Source organism: Phytophthora infestans, genomic scaffold (assembly GCF_000142945.1).
Source record: "Phytophthora infestans T30-4 supercont1.5 genomic scaffold, whole genome shotgun sequence".
In the NCBI taxonomy this organism is placed as follows: Eukaryota; Oomycota; class Peronosporomycetes; order Peronosporales; family Peronosporaceae; genus Phytophthora; species Phytophthora infestans.
The window spans coordinates 4,338,755-4,349,370 of NW_003303754.1; the positions used below are offsets into that span (position 1 = coordinate 4,338,755).

Below are 10,616 nucleotides of genomic sequence, written 5' to 3' on the forward strand. Positions count from 1 at the left end.
CACGTTCAGCCCGTGGACATCAGTCTCTTGGACATCGCGCGGGTTTTGTTGCTGTGAGGTGCCGTCGGAACCCGTTGGGCTCATAACCTGTTGGTCGCTTGTGCTCGGCGTGGTAGATTGAAGACTGATTGAATTTAGTTGTTATGTAAAATGCATTCTCTCCTTCGAGAGGCTTCCTAACTGCTCATCCTGTTCACCTTCTCTGCTGACGCTCACCTTCTCATGAATGACGAGATCTTCACCATCTCATCCGCGTGCGTGACTCCTCAGCGTCTCTTGGTCTCATGTAGATCTTTTGTGAGTTCCGACAGAACGTGCTGAGCAATCAACGCCGATAGAAGAAGAAGAAGATGGACGTCAGAATTCACATTGAATGTTAATGAAGCTGTACATGTAAGACCACCAATCCTTACCTACACGAATACATTGTGAGGCTGGATGACGCCGTCTTTAGCCACCACAAGTCTAAACCGCCTATGGCTCGCGCTGGTCTTGTATGTCACGGTGGCAACAATCATCAAGTCCCCAGCGGCAACAATCATCAAGTCCACAGCGGCACACGAACCACAGGTCGCTCCCGTAGTCCACACAGATTTCCTCGCCCTTGCGCACTGTCTCCGTCGTAGCGACTACCACCGTGGCTCGTCGTCGATTAGATACCTCCACAAAACGAGCACACGGGCGACACGAGTGGTTTACGAACCGCATCAACCCTCTCAGGCGCTCAGCATTGATAGCAACTCGAATGGGCTGTGTGGATGGCTCTCGCCAATGTTGCATGACGAGACGATACCCCGTGTTGCGAGGACGCTTCGAAGGGTCCATGCTCACGTGCTCCAGCTCGCCCAGGTACTCTCCAAGTACCTCTCCAGCCTCGAAATTCTTTCCGGCGACAACTCCCAGTGAGCGGATCCGCGCATTTCGCCCCAAAAACAGTTTGCTGGATTTCACCAGTCCGTTTCCGCACTGACCCACTTACGGGCAACTGTTGATGTTGCAGTACACATGCATCAAAGAGTTGCGGCACACACCAGCCCGACAAGGCGAGACACAATCACACCACCCATAGAGCGGCACGTCAGGGAAAACAATACCGAGTGGGTTGAACTGCTGGCGCAAGTGTGCCACACAGCATGGCCACTGGGCCGTGACAAACTTGTCACGGGACTGAGAAACGCGGGATCGGGAGCTAAACGTCGGCTCGGGGCTGGTCCGCATAAGACCGCGCGGGTTGACGACTGGTCGGTTCGACTGCTGAACAGGAAGTGCGTCAGGGCGGCTGTACGGAGCAGCCTTCGCGCGGCGGCTGTGCCGCGACTCTTTGCGGTCTTGAAGTACATTGCTGGCGTCACTGGAGCGCGATTGTGTCTTCGGCGGTGGTGTACGTCGTGGTAGCGTGTTGAGCAGCACCGGCGAAGATGTCGTCGAGCTCGCAATGGTACGAGCTGAAGGGGGTGACAGGCGCGATGACTGGTCACCATTTAGCGGGTGTGGTGGCTGGGTCGCAGAAACGGAGGCATCATGAGTTCGGTGTGCAGATGAGTACGGTGGCGTGAGAGCTCCTGTGGATCCCCTGAAGTCTTCCGTCTCCGTGTCACTTGCGGCATCAATGCCTTTAGCTGTGCCACTGCGTCGCGGGTCAGGGCACACATTGGGAGAGACGTTCTCGTCGCCGCTACTGGAGTCATTGATACACCTTTGTAGCCAAAACAGCGCAGAGTGAGTGCTGTGGGCCATTGCTATAGACGCTTAGATTAGAGCGCGTTAGTTAAACATTAACAATAACACAATAGAGCTCGTACTTCCTTGAGAGTGGCTTGTGCACTTCGGGACTAAATTGAAGAATGAAGCGTTTCAGCGTTTGGCGGCGCGAAAAGCTTTATGCAAAGATATATGACAGAAGAGTGATGACATCCCACGTCAGAGTGATGGTCAGCTTAAACTATATAAATGTCAACATTAACTGTTAAGATAGGTACACGGCATAACTCCAGGGGTAGGTGAGTCTGGTGAGACGTAAATTCGGTGCGGTGAGATTTTAGTCGGCGATATGTCGTGGCATATCTGCTGCAGATAAGGCAGCTGTTTACGATGGTTTTGGAAGGCGTCCAATGGGTCTTCTATTCGGCATCTTACAGTATAAAGAGCTCTATGGGTACACTGTACCCTGTCTAATGCACAGTTTAAACACCAGTTGTAGTCTTTTGAGGTGTTTATACGCGTTTTTATGATCAGACGTATAAACACTCACTTCCCCCACTGCTTGAACACTCGTAAACGTTGTGCATCCTCCGGCAGCCAGAGGATGCGCAACGTCTGCGGGAGTTCAAGTTGGCGTGGCTTTGGGCGCATGATGCGCAGCTGTGAAGCTCGCGAGTTCAGGACGAAGTCAGGCATACGAAGTGAGTTGGATAATTGCACATCAGTTCAAGCTACACCGGCAGAGGCTCTGCCAGAGCAGGCCTCGTGGTAGCTGTCTAGTAGATTGGTCACTTAGCGGTAGTAGACCTGGATCTCATTTTCTTTCTTAATCTTTCTCAATTTCATTTATTCTGGGTATTGCTACACGTCGAACAAGTGCGAATACAACAAAGAATTTAGTAGCGCTCTTCGCGCTGAGAAGCAAAGCTATGAGCAGTCCAGAGCGCGGGGCCCGTGGCCTGGCAAGGGAGGCGCTAGTTGCACGTCGGTGAGTCTCCAAGGATCTTTTACACAGGCGGCATGTAGTCAAGACCTTGTTTGGACAGCCAACCTTTTTTGGTGATGGGGGGGGTAATATACCCTATTCCCTCTGTGATTAACGACATCATATTCTTGAAGTGAATGCTGCCTATCGCTAAACAAAAATATACCAACGGTAAATTGATCAGGTTTAATCCTGCACTTTGTAGGCTGTCAGTAAGCAATTCACTACAACAGTACAAAATTTAGAGTGCAATGATTGGTTATTTCTATTGTCATTAATGAGTGAACGTCGGCAATCACATAAGGAATACGGTAGTGCCGAATGAGCTTAAATATACTGCACAAACAAGTCATTTAACCTTCACTATTTATACCGGTAAGTCAATTTCAATCACAGTTTTGCGAATCGTCTAAACACAGTGATTGAATTGTTTCCAGAGGGACATCTAAGTCGATATCCACTCAGATAAGAAAATTTCTCCACGATCCATCGTCCATGGACCATCGATAGAGGGCGCTACTCACCATCCGCCCAGCATGTTCCTCATATAGTAGTATTGTAAAGGTATCGATTTGGGCGTCAGCAGGGTTTACAAATTGGGTTTTGAAATTTTTGGTAAATCGATCGACCCGCACCTACCTTGTCCTAAACATGGTTCATTATGTGATAAAAAAGCAAGTACAGATAAATCTGACGCGTTACGGAAAATGAGCATTGCTTGCCCACGATGCAGTTGCACCTTCGCTCATGCGTCTTCACTTCGTCGACATCTTAATGGTATTATTTGCTAGAAAATCCGCTAGCGGTCGATCAGCGATGGCGCAATCGTCGAAACCGACGGCGGCGCAACCTACTTTGGTAGACTTTAGGGATGCAAATTTGTTTTAATTTAGAACGAGTATACTGCCCAGGTTGTTTTTGCATAGCCGCGCGAATTTAACCTGTTGTATTTCCTGATTTGAATTTGGCAGAGTAAAACCCAGGCTGTAAGATAAAATTGACCTGTTATAAACCATAATATATATAAATGGGATTTCTTTGTTTTTCTGCAGCTCTTGCATACTCACTAAATGATTCATAAAGAGATCTGCGCGGCCATTTTATATCGAAGTCGTGCTCCAAAGTAATCATGGTGTTTGGACGACATCCGGCTGCAAGCTGAGCTGTAGCTCCGTCTTCGCTACGTGCCCGGTTACATACCAGGTTGCGCACCAGGTGTAAGTGCAGGTGTGATAAGATGGATCGTAGCTTTTCCTTTCATTTTGGTGTCAGGTTTGACACCAGGTTTTTCATACAGGTTTCTGCCAGGTTTGCGAACTTGTTTCTTTTTCAATACTGCTTTGGTTTCAGGCTAGAAACCAGGTTGTTGATGCCGGTTGCTTACCAGGTTTGAGCACTTTGCATTTTTTCAAGGCGTCAATAGCTTCTTCACATTTTCTCATGGACAAGTTTCTTTACATGTCTGGTGCGTCTTTTGCACAGGAACTTCCGCTATAACAGCAATACGTACACATCAATTAAACCGAGTAAACAAATGGATTACAGATTAAGCAGTGCTGCTAGCACACGTAGCCGGAAGTTATTGAGTCCAGAGCCCTCATGCGCACTCTTAACATTTTCGTCAAGCAGTCTCCACATGAAGTTCAGAATGTATATTCCGCAGCTGTTTCCATCGTCTTGCGTCGACGACGCGACCAAAACCAGTTTGAAGCTACTGAACGCTTGATCTTTAGTGATGCTGCTCCGAAGCTTGGTGAGAAACGTGATGTAGTCTTGGTCTCCCAGCGGATCGTAGACAAAATGCACTTCGTCATCGTGCTGATAACAATCGCAGTCCAATGCACTTGCTCAAGTTAACAGGTATAAACACCAGCCTGGATGTAAAAGACGTAAGTTTGTCCAGCAAACCAGTCGGCAAGTCGACCCCATGACCCTTCTGTTGAGCTTAAACCCTGTAGTTGTAACCACTTTCACGCTATGAGTTCTTTTCCAAATCTCTCCTATTGCTTCAAATTTCTTCGAGCTTATCCAGTCCTTCGGTTGGAGTCTGTACAGCGTTGAGTAATCCAAATCACAGATATTACCCTCCACGACTTCAAATGGATGCGCTTGAAGAACGCGTTTAAGAACTTCTTCTGCTTGTTTCTTTTGGACGCGTACAGCCTTCAACCACTCCACTAGTATCTTGCCCATCGCAACAGCCTCTTTCATTGTCCATACCCTCTGCAGGCAGTCGACATGATAAAGCGAAAAACTGCCAATACCGGTTATCTTGACGTATGGGGGCCCTTCATCGGTATTACTTGGCAACGGAACTGCGCCAGACTCGTAGATTGCACCTAACGATTTCTTCACTAATGGAGCAGGCACAACAGGAACGGTAGAGCAGCGCTCAGAATCGGCTTCTTATCACCACCAATTTTTGGATGCGTGCGGGCAGCACTCTCATATTGTACTGGATAAACATCCAGCAATTCCAAAATATCAGTAAAACTGTTGTTTATGTCGCCAAGGATGCGCGCAACAACCCCGACGTCCTCGAATGATAGCGATCCGCCTTTATCCAGTCTTGCATTGAGCTTCTTACGCGCTGTGGCTCGTATTTTGGGCGTTTGCGCAGCAGTTGTTTTCGGTCGCCCAGCCCGCCGCACCTTCTTGCTCAAATTGTTGGGCTTGGGTGGATTTTCATCTTGTACATCAGGTGTATCAACAGGATTTGTAACAGGATTTACAACAGGATCCGTAGCAGGTTCTTCATCAGGTTTCATTACAGGTTTATCTTCATGCTCACTTCCAGGTATTTCATCACGTTGATCCTCAGGATTTTCTTCTGGAGTTTCTACAACTCCGTAATCCGTGACCTTGCCTTCATCTTCATTTCTGTCGTCTCCATTCCCAGCTCCATCCCTATCGTTCAACGAAAGCAAGGCAGATTCATGACATAATATCTTTGCAGATTGCGTACCAGGTTTCTCCACAAATTCAGCTACAGGTTTTTTCACAGGTTCAGCTACAGGTATCTCTACAGGTTGCAAACCGGAGCGCAGTCGGCGCAGGAAGTCTTTCAGATACTCCATCTCATTGCTGAAAAGACGCATCAGCAAGTCAGCCATCTCTTGTGCTACACGGTTTAGCAGATTCCATGATATGCTGTACTTTTGTCAGTTATCCAGCACCGAATCTCTGATAGGTCTGGTAGTCTTTGAGTTATTGAAAACATCCACGTGTGGCAAGCTTGTAGAAGACAAAGAATTCTTAATTAACCATCTCGAGTAAATGTACGACACTGGAATACACGGAACAAGTCCAGCACAGCGGCGAAAGTAAATCACATGGCGGCATGGAAGCTTGAGAGTCGTCGAAAAATCACAATCACAAATCCAGTCAGCTTTGCTAAACGAGTATCTTTTCAAACCCCGCTCCACTTCCACTGTGCTGTCAGCCGTTGCGCTAAATGTGTACAACCGGACCGCGACGTCGGAGATAGCGAGCTCATACTCAGCGTAGATGCTACTCAAGGTGTACACAGACGTAATACCAAATTAAGTTTTTGATGGTAACCGTAATGTGTATACGTCCCCTCAAACGACACCCTCGCCAGACTTTCGTTATCGCAGCGACGCTGAGTTCGAAGAAGAGACTCCAGACAATCCTTCATTGTACAACTACCGTCAAGATCGAGTTTGATCTTTCCAAAGCTCGACTCGATACGGTTGTTCGTATTGTACGAAAATGCGGCAATGTTTGACGTTTGTAATGTGTCCACATATTCTTGCTTTCATCCCAGTTTTCACAAAAGTAATCCCAAAACGACACGTTGCCTTGAGCGCAAGAAAACTGCTCTAAAAGAGAGAAATTCTTAGCGTAGTCCTCTTCGGAAGTAGCGTCCACCAAGTTAGCGAAGAGAAGACCCATGGCATCGTCTTCACTTGGTGAATAACGCCCGAAGCGCGCCTCACGAACAACGCCACGTAAAACCTTCAACACATGAGAATGGCAGAGCAAAACCGTCGCGTCAGGAATAGCTTCACGGATTACAGAAATCTCCGTCAAGTCTTTATCGACCATCACGACACGGAGTGCGTCCCATCCAACGTTGGCAGTCTTGAAGTGAGTAAGAGCTTTGCGCATGTGCCAGTCGAAATTCGTTTCAATTAACGAATGCTGCACGAATTGCCCTTGTCCAAATGCATCCATAACCATTAAACTGCAAAGTTGGTAGTCATATCTGAAGGTACAAACGTGAACTGGATTCGTAAGGATTAAAACCTGGTTTATAACTGATAGTCAACCTGGCAAATCACCTATGTGAAAGCCTGGTGTCTAACCCGGCATAAACCTGGAATGAAACCTGGCAAATTCCCTATAAAAACCCTACCTGTTGGTTTTGTGGGTACAGTCAACCAACAAGAGCTCAGGAAACCTGGCGAACGTGGCTCGCATACGTCCCGTAGTCAGCGAAATAGTACCTGTCTCTCCGGAAGATGTATTGTGCACACTAACCACGTTGTCTTTGTCCTCTTCACCAAACTCCATAAGAAACTCTGCAACAGCCAAATCGTCGTCTGCTTCTCCACGCATTTCATTGTGAATCTTGATCAGGAGGTTAGCCACGTCCTTGCGCGTCACCTTGTAGCTTGACTAGTCACGAATGTACTCGTAAATGCGAAAACGTTTACCGCCTGCTCAAACCATCAGCCGGAGGTCTTCAATAATAGGCTCACACATCGGTATCTGCCGATTATGTGGATAGTTTTCGTACACCACTTCAGATAGCGCGTGGTTGTGCGTATATATAGGGTTCTTCACCTCTACAATCCACTTGCCCTTGACGAAAATACTCTCGACTGTGAATCGAAACGGACAGCCAGTACCACGAAGTCGGTACTGCTGCCGTTTTCCCATACCACGGCGCCGAGATTTCGCTCCATGGGTGCAAATATACCTGCGTCACCACCGTGGTAAGTCGTCAGGTAAGTAGCGGACGCCCCGGCCACTCTTCGCACGTTTGGACTCACGCAGCTGCTTGTTGCGCTTCGACACACTCTCTGCTTCTTGAACGACTAGATGCGCGATCTCCTCCTCGCAGTCTTCTTGAACGACTAGATGCGCGTTCTCCTCCTCGCAGTAATTAACGCGATACCTCTCCCAAGCGTCCCAGCTGGCGGGGAGCCGCTTCAGCTTCTTCCCTTCAAATGAATCTTCCTGGAGTAAGAGATCGTCGAGTGAGTCTCCGCTGCCCTCCTGAACTAACTGCGTGCCCTGGGCTAGCTGTGTCGGTCCGTGTCTTCATCATCGTCGCCTGAACTATCTTCTCCTCCACCGAACGTTGACACAGCCTCGTCGTCTTCGTAGGAGTCGTCGTCTTCACATTACACAGTTTCCGCTTCATTGTGGGCTTTCGGCGCAAATTGAGAAATGAGAGGCCAGGAGAACGTTGCACCGCCCACCGTTGTACAAAATCTTAAGATTTGATAGGGTAAGGGGAATCTTTGCACATCATTGTAATTTACTTTTTAATTACATTCTGGTCAATATCTTAGTCAGTACCCTGGTTATTTGTCGCACGGCTATGTGAAAACAACCTGGGCAGTAGATTTTTCGTTTAATTAGCTATAAAAACTCGCCTAGTGGCGAAATCAGCATTATTGTTGCTATGAGGCTACGCGTGCAAGTACGTTTTTGCTTCCGCTTACTTTGAAGGAACCGACGTCAGACTTTATTGAATGTGCAGTACTGGCACCTATACTGACTCAGTATAACTGAGGGGGGATATTTGTTTCACGTGTTTGAAGTATAAATCTATTTATGATAGATTAGTGTTTCCGTTCGGACAAGCCAAAAAAAAGTTAGCATTTTGCATCAATGGGACGACCAACGACAAGACTTTAGAGCGTTTAAGATCACACTGTATATTTGTAAAATGCAGTGTAATTGCATTTCGTAAAACAAACTTACTAATCGATTTGAACAGGTAAATATTTTCTTAGAGGGGTTTGTGTGGATAACACACATACCCCTCTAAGCTCGCTGGTTACATCCGACAAGTTGCCAAATAACGAATTACTTTGTTGGGAGTCAGCCTCCGCGGCTCCAATTTCATGTATAAAGGAGGAGGTTAGATGGGGTGGACAGCTTTAGCCGGCTGGACAGCCTAACCGATGTGGGCTTTAATTATTACCTGAGTCGATAGAGCCTTGGGGTACAAAATATTTAACGGACGTTCTGTGATAAGTGCTGCGTGATAGTTGTTAGGAAGCGTGATCACCCAATGCGAGAAGCCGCTCATTATTGAAGACAACTATCTCCAGCTCTTCACTCGTCAACGCCACTTTATCCAGAATACTCAGCAAGTTGGTCCAATAGCAATTCTTGTTGCTTTCGCTTGGACCCACTTGTCTTGGTTGTACATGCTGCAACAGCTCGTGACTTCTTTTCTCGATGTCCATGAAGCAATCGTCGTCTCTCTCAGCTGCATCCATTTATTGCCAACAGTAATGCTTGATATTACTATTTTTAACTCATAAATATTTGAATTACTGGTAATATTCACTTTTAAAAAAAACAAATGACCCTAAAGGTCACTCTTAGTTAGTTTTAGATATTTATATTGAGAAACGTCGTTTTGCCAAAATCGCTGTAAAGCACAATAAATTGTGTCCAGGGTACTATTTGGTAAAATCCGTTGTCTATAGGAGCAAAGCTCCAACCGTAAATTCAGTTTTCTGTCCGTTACTAGTTTCTAGGTGCCGGTGGTTTCTTGAATGTTGCCTATGAGTCGCCTGATCTAAGGCTTCATTTCGAGGAACTTGTTTCCAGTCGTCTCATTTCAAATTGCTTCCGGCGTGGTCCTCTGCCGCTATGGGCAAAAAGGGGTCGACGTCCAGCTTAAACACCTCCAACTTGTGCGCCAATCAGCACGATAATCCCTGGGCTGCACACGAACACCAGCGCTTTTTGTTGGCTCTGGAACAGTTCGGAGGAGGTCAATGTTCCAGTATCGGCCAAGCGTGGCAATCGATCACAACCGCAGTGGGAACTCGAGACACCGCTCAGGTGATATACCATGCTCGTCTCTATTTCGCTCAACTCCAGTACTTGAACATCCAGAAGCGACAGGAACAACAACTCATGCAACGGGTGGATCAGCGTTGGACTCAAGAAGAAGATGCAGCATTCGAAAACATGCTGGCAGCGTATAGCAGTACTTCAGTCTGCTATCCATGGGAAACCATGGCGTCTCGACTTCCGGGAAAGAGTCCAGTGGATCTCAAAGAGCGATTCCAGAAACTCTGCTACGACGTCGCAAGGATCGAGAACGGGCAGCACGTTACAATGCAGTTAGGCCAATTCCCTCGTCACCCGGAACTTCCATTGTCCTCAAAAGCTGCAGCTACTAGAGAAAGCGAGCGATTGTCACCACACATGTTCTCGCCTCGAGTCCTGGATAGTGTGATCACACTAACCCCCGCTGAAGAACAAATCATGGTAGACGCCATGGCTGAAGTGTTCGTGCCTCCTGAAGCTCCTGCAGATTTGTTGGCTGGGATCGCATCAGCTGTTGCTGCGTTTACAAGCTCGAACGGAAGAGTGCCACCTCAAAGAACGCACCCGTTGTTCACCAAAGAACAGACTCTTGAGGTGCTCAATGGACTGCTAGCAGCCCAGCAGACGGATGCGCAGATCGTGCTGGAAACGTTGGCAGCTCGGCTTCGACTACATCCACGAGCGCTAAATGTTTCGGCCGGTGTATCTTTTAGTAACAGTACGACAGAGTCGGAGAGTTCCGAGCCCAATTTACATCTACTAGCCACGACTGGACTCACGTTTGGAACGATGTTATCATCGCCACTCGCCGCGGAGTTGGGTGTACCATTTGAGAGTGCTGGCACAACACCAAGATGCCTCAGTAGCATGGGGCTTTTGTCAC

The 10,616-nt window shown here is 47.6% G+C and overlaps 1 protein-coding gene across 1 annotated transcript; it reads left to right on the forward strand.

The window, feature by feature from the left end:
• Positions 1–9,547: 9,547 nt before the first annotated feature.
• On the forward strand, positions 9,548–10,496 carry PITG_04464 (uncharacterized protein; the record flags this gene model as incomplete). Its single annotated transcript, XM_002906029.1, has 2 exons — positions 9,548–10,383; positions 10,463–10,496. 2 exons carry the CDS (start codon positions 9,548–9,550, stop codon positions 10,494–10,496), a joined length of 870 nt encoding a protein of 289 aa, XP_002906075.1.
• Between the last annotated feature and the right edge of the window lie 120 nt (positions 10,497–10,616).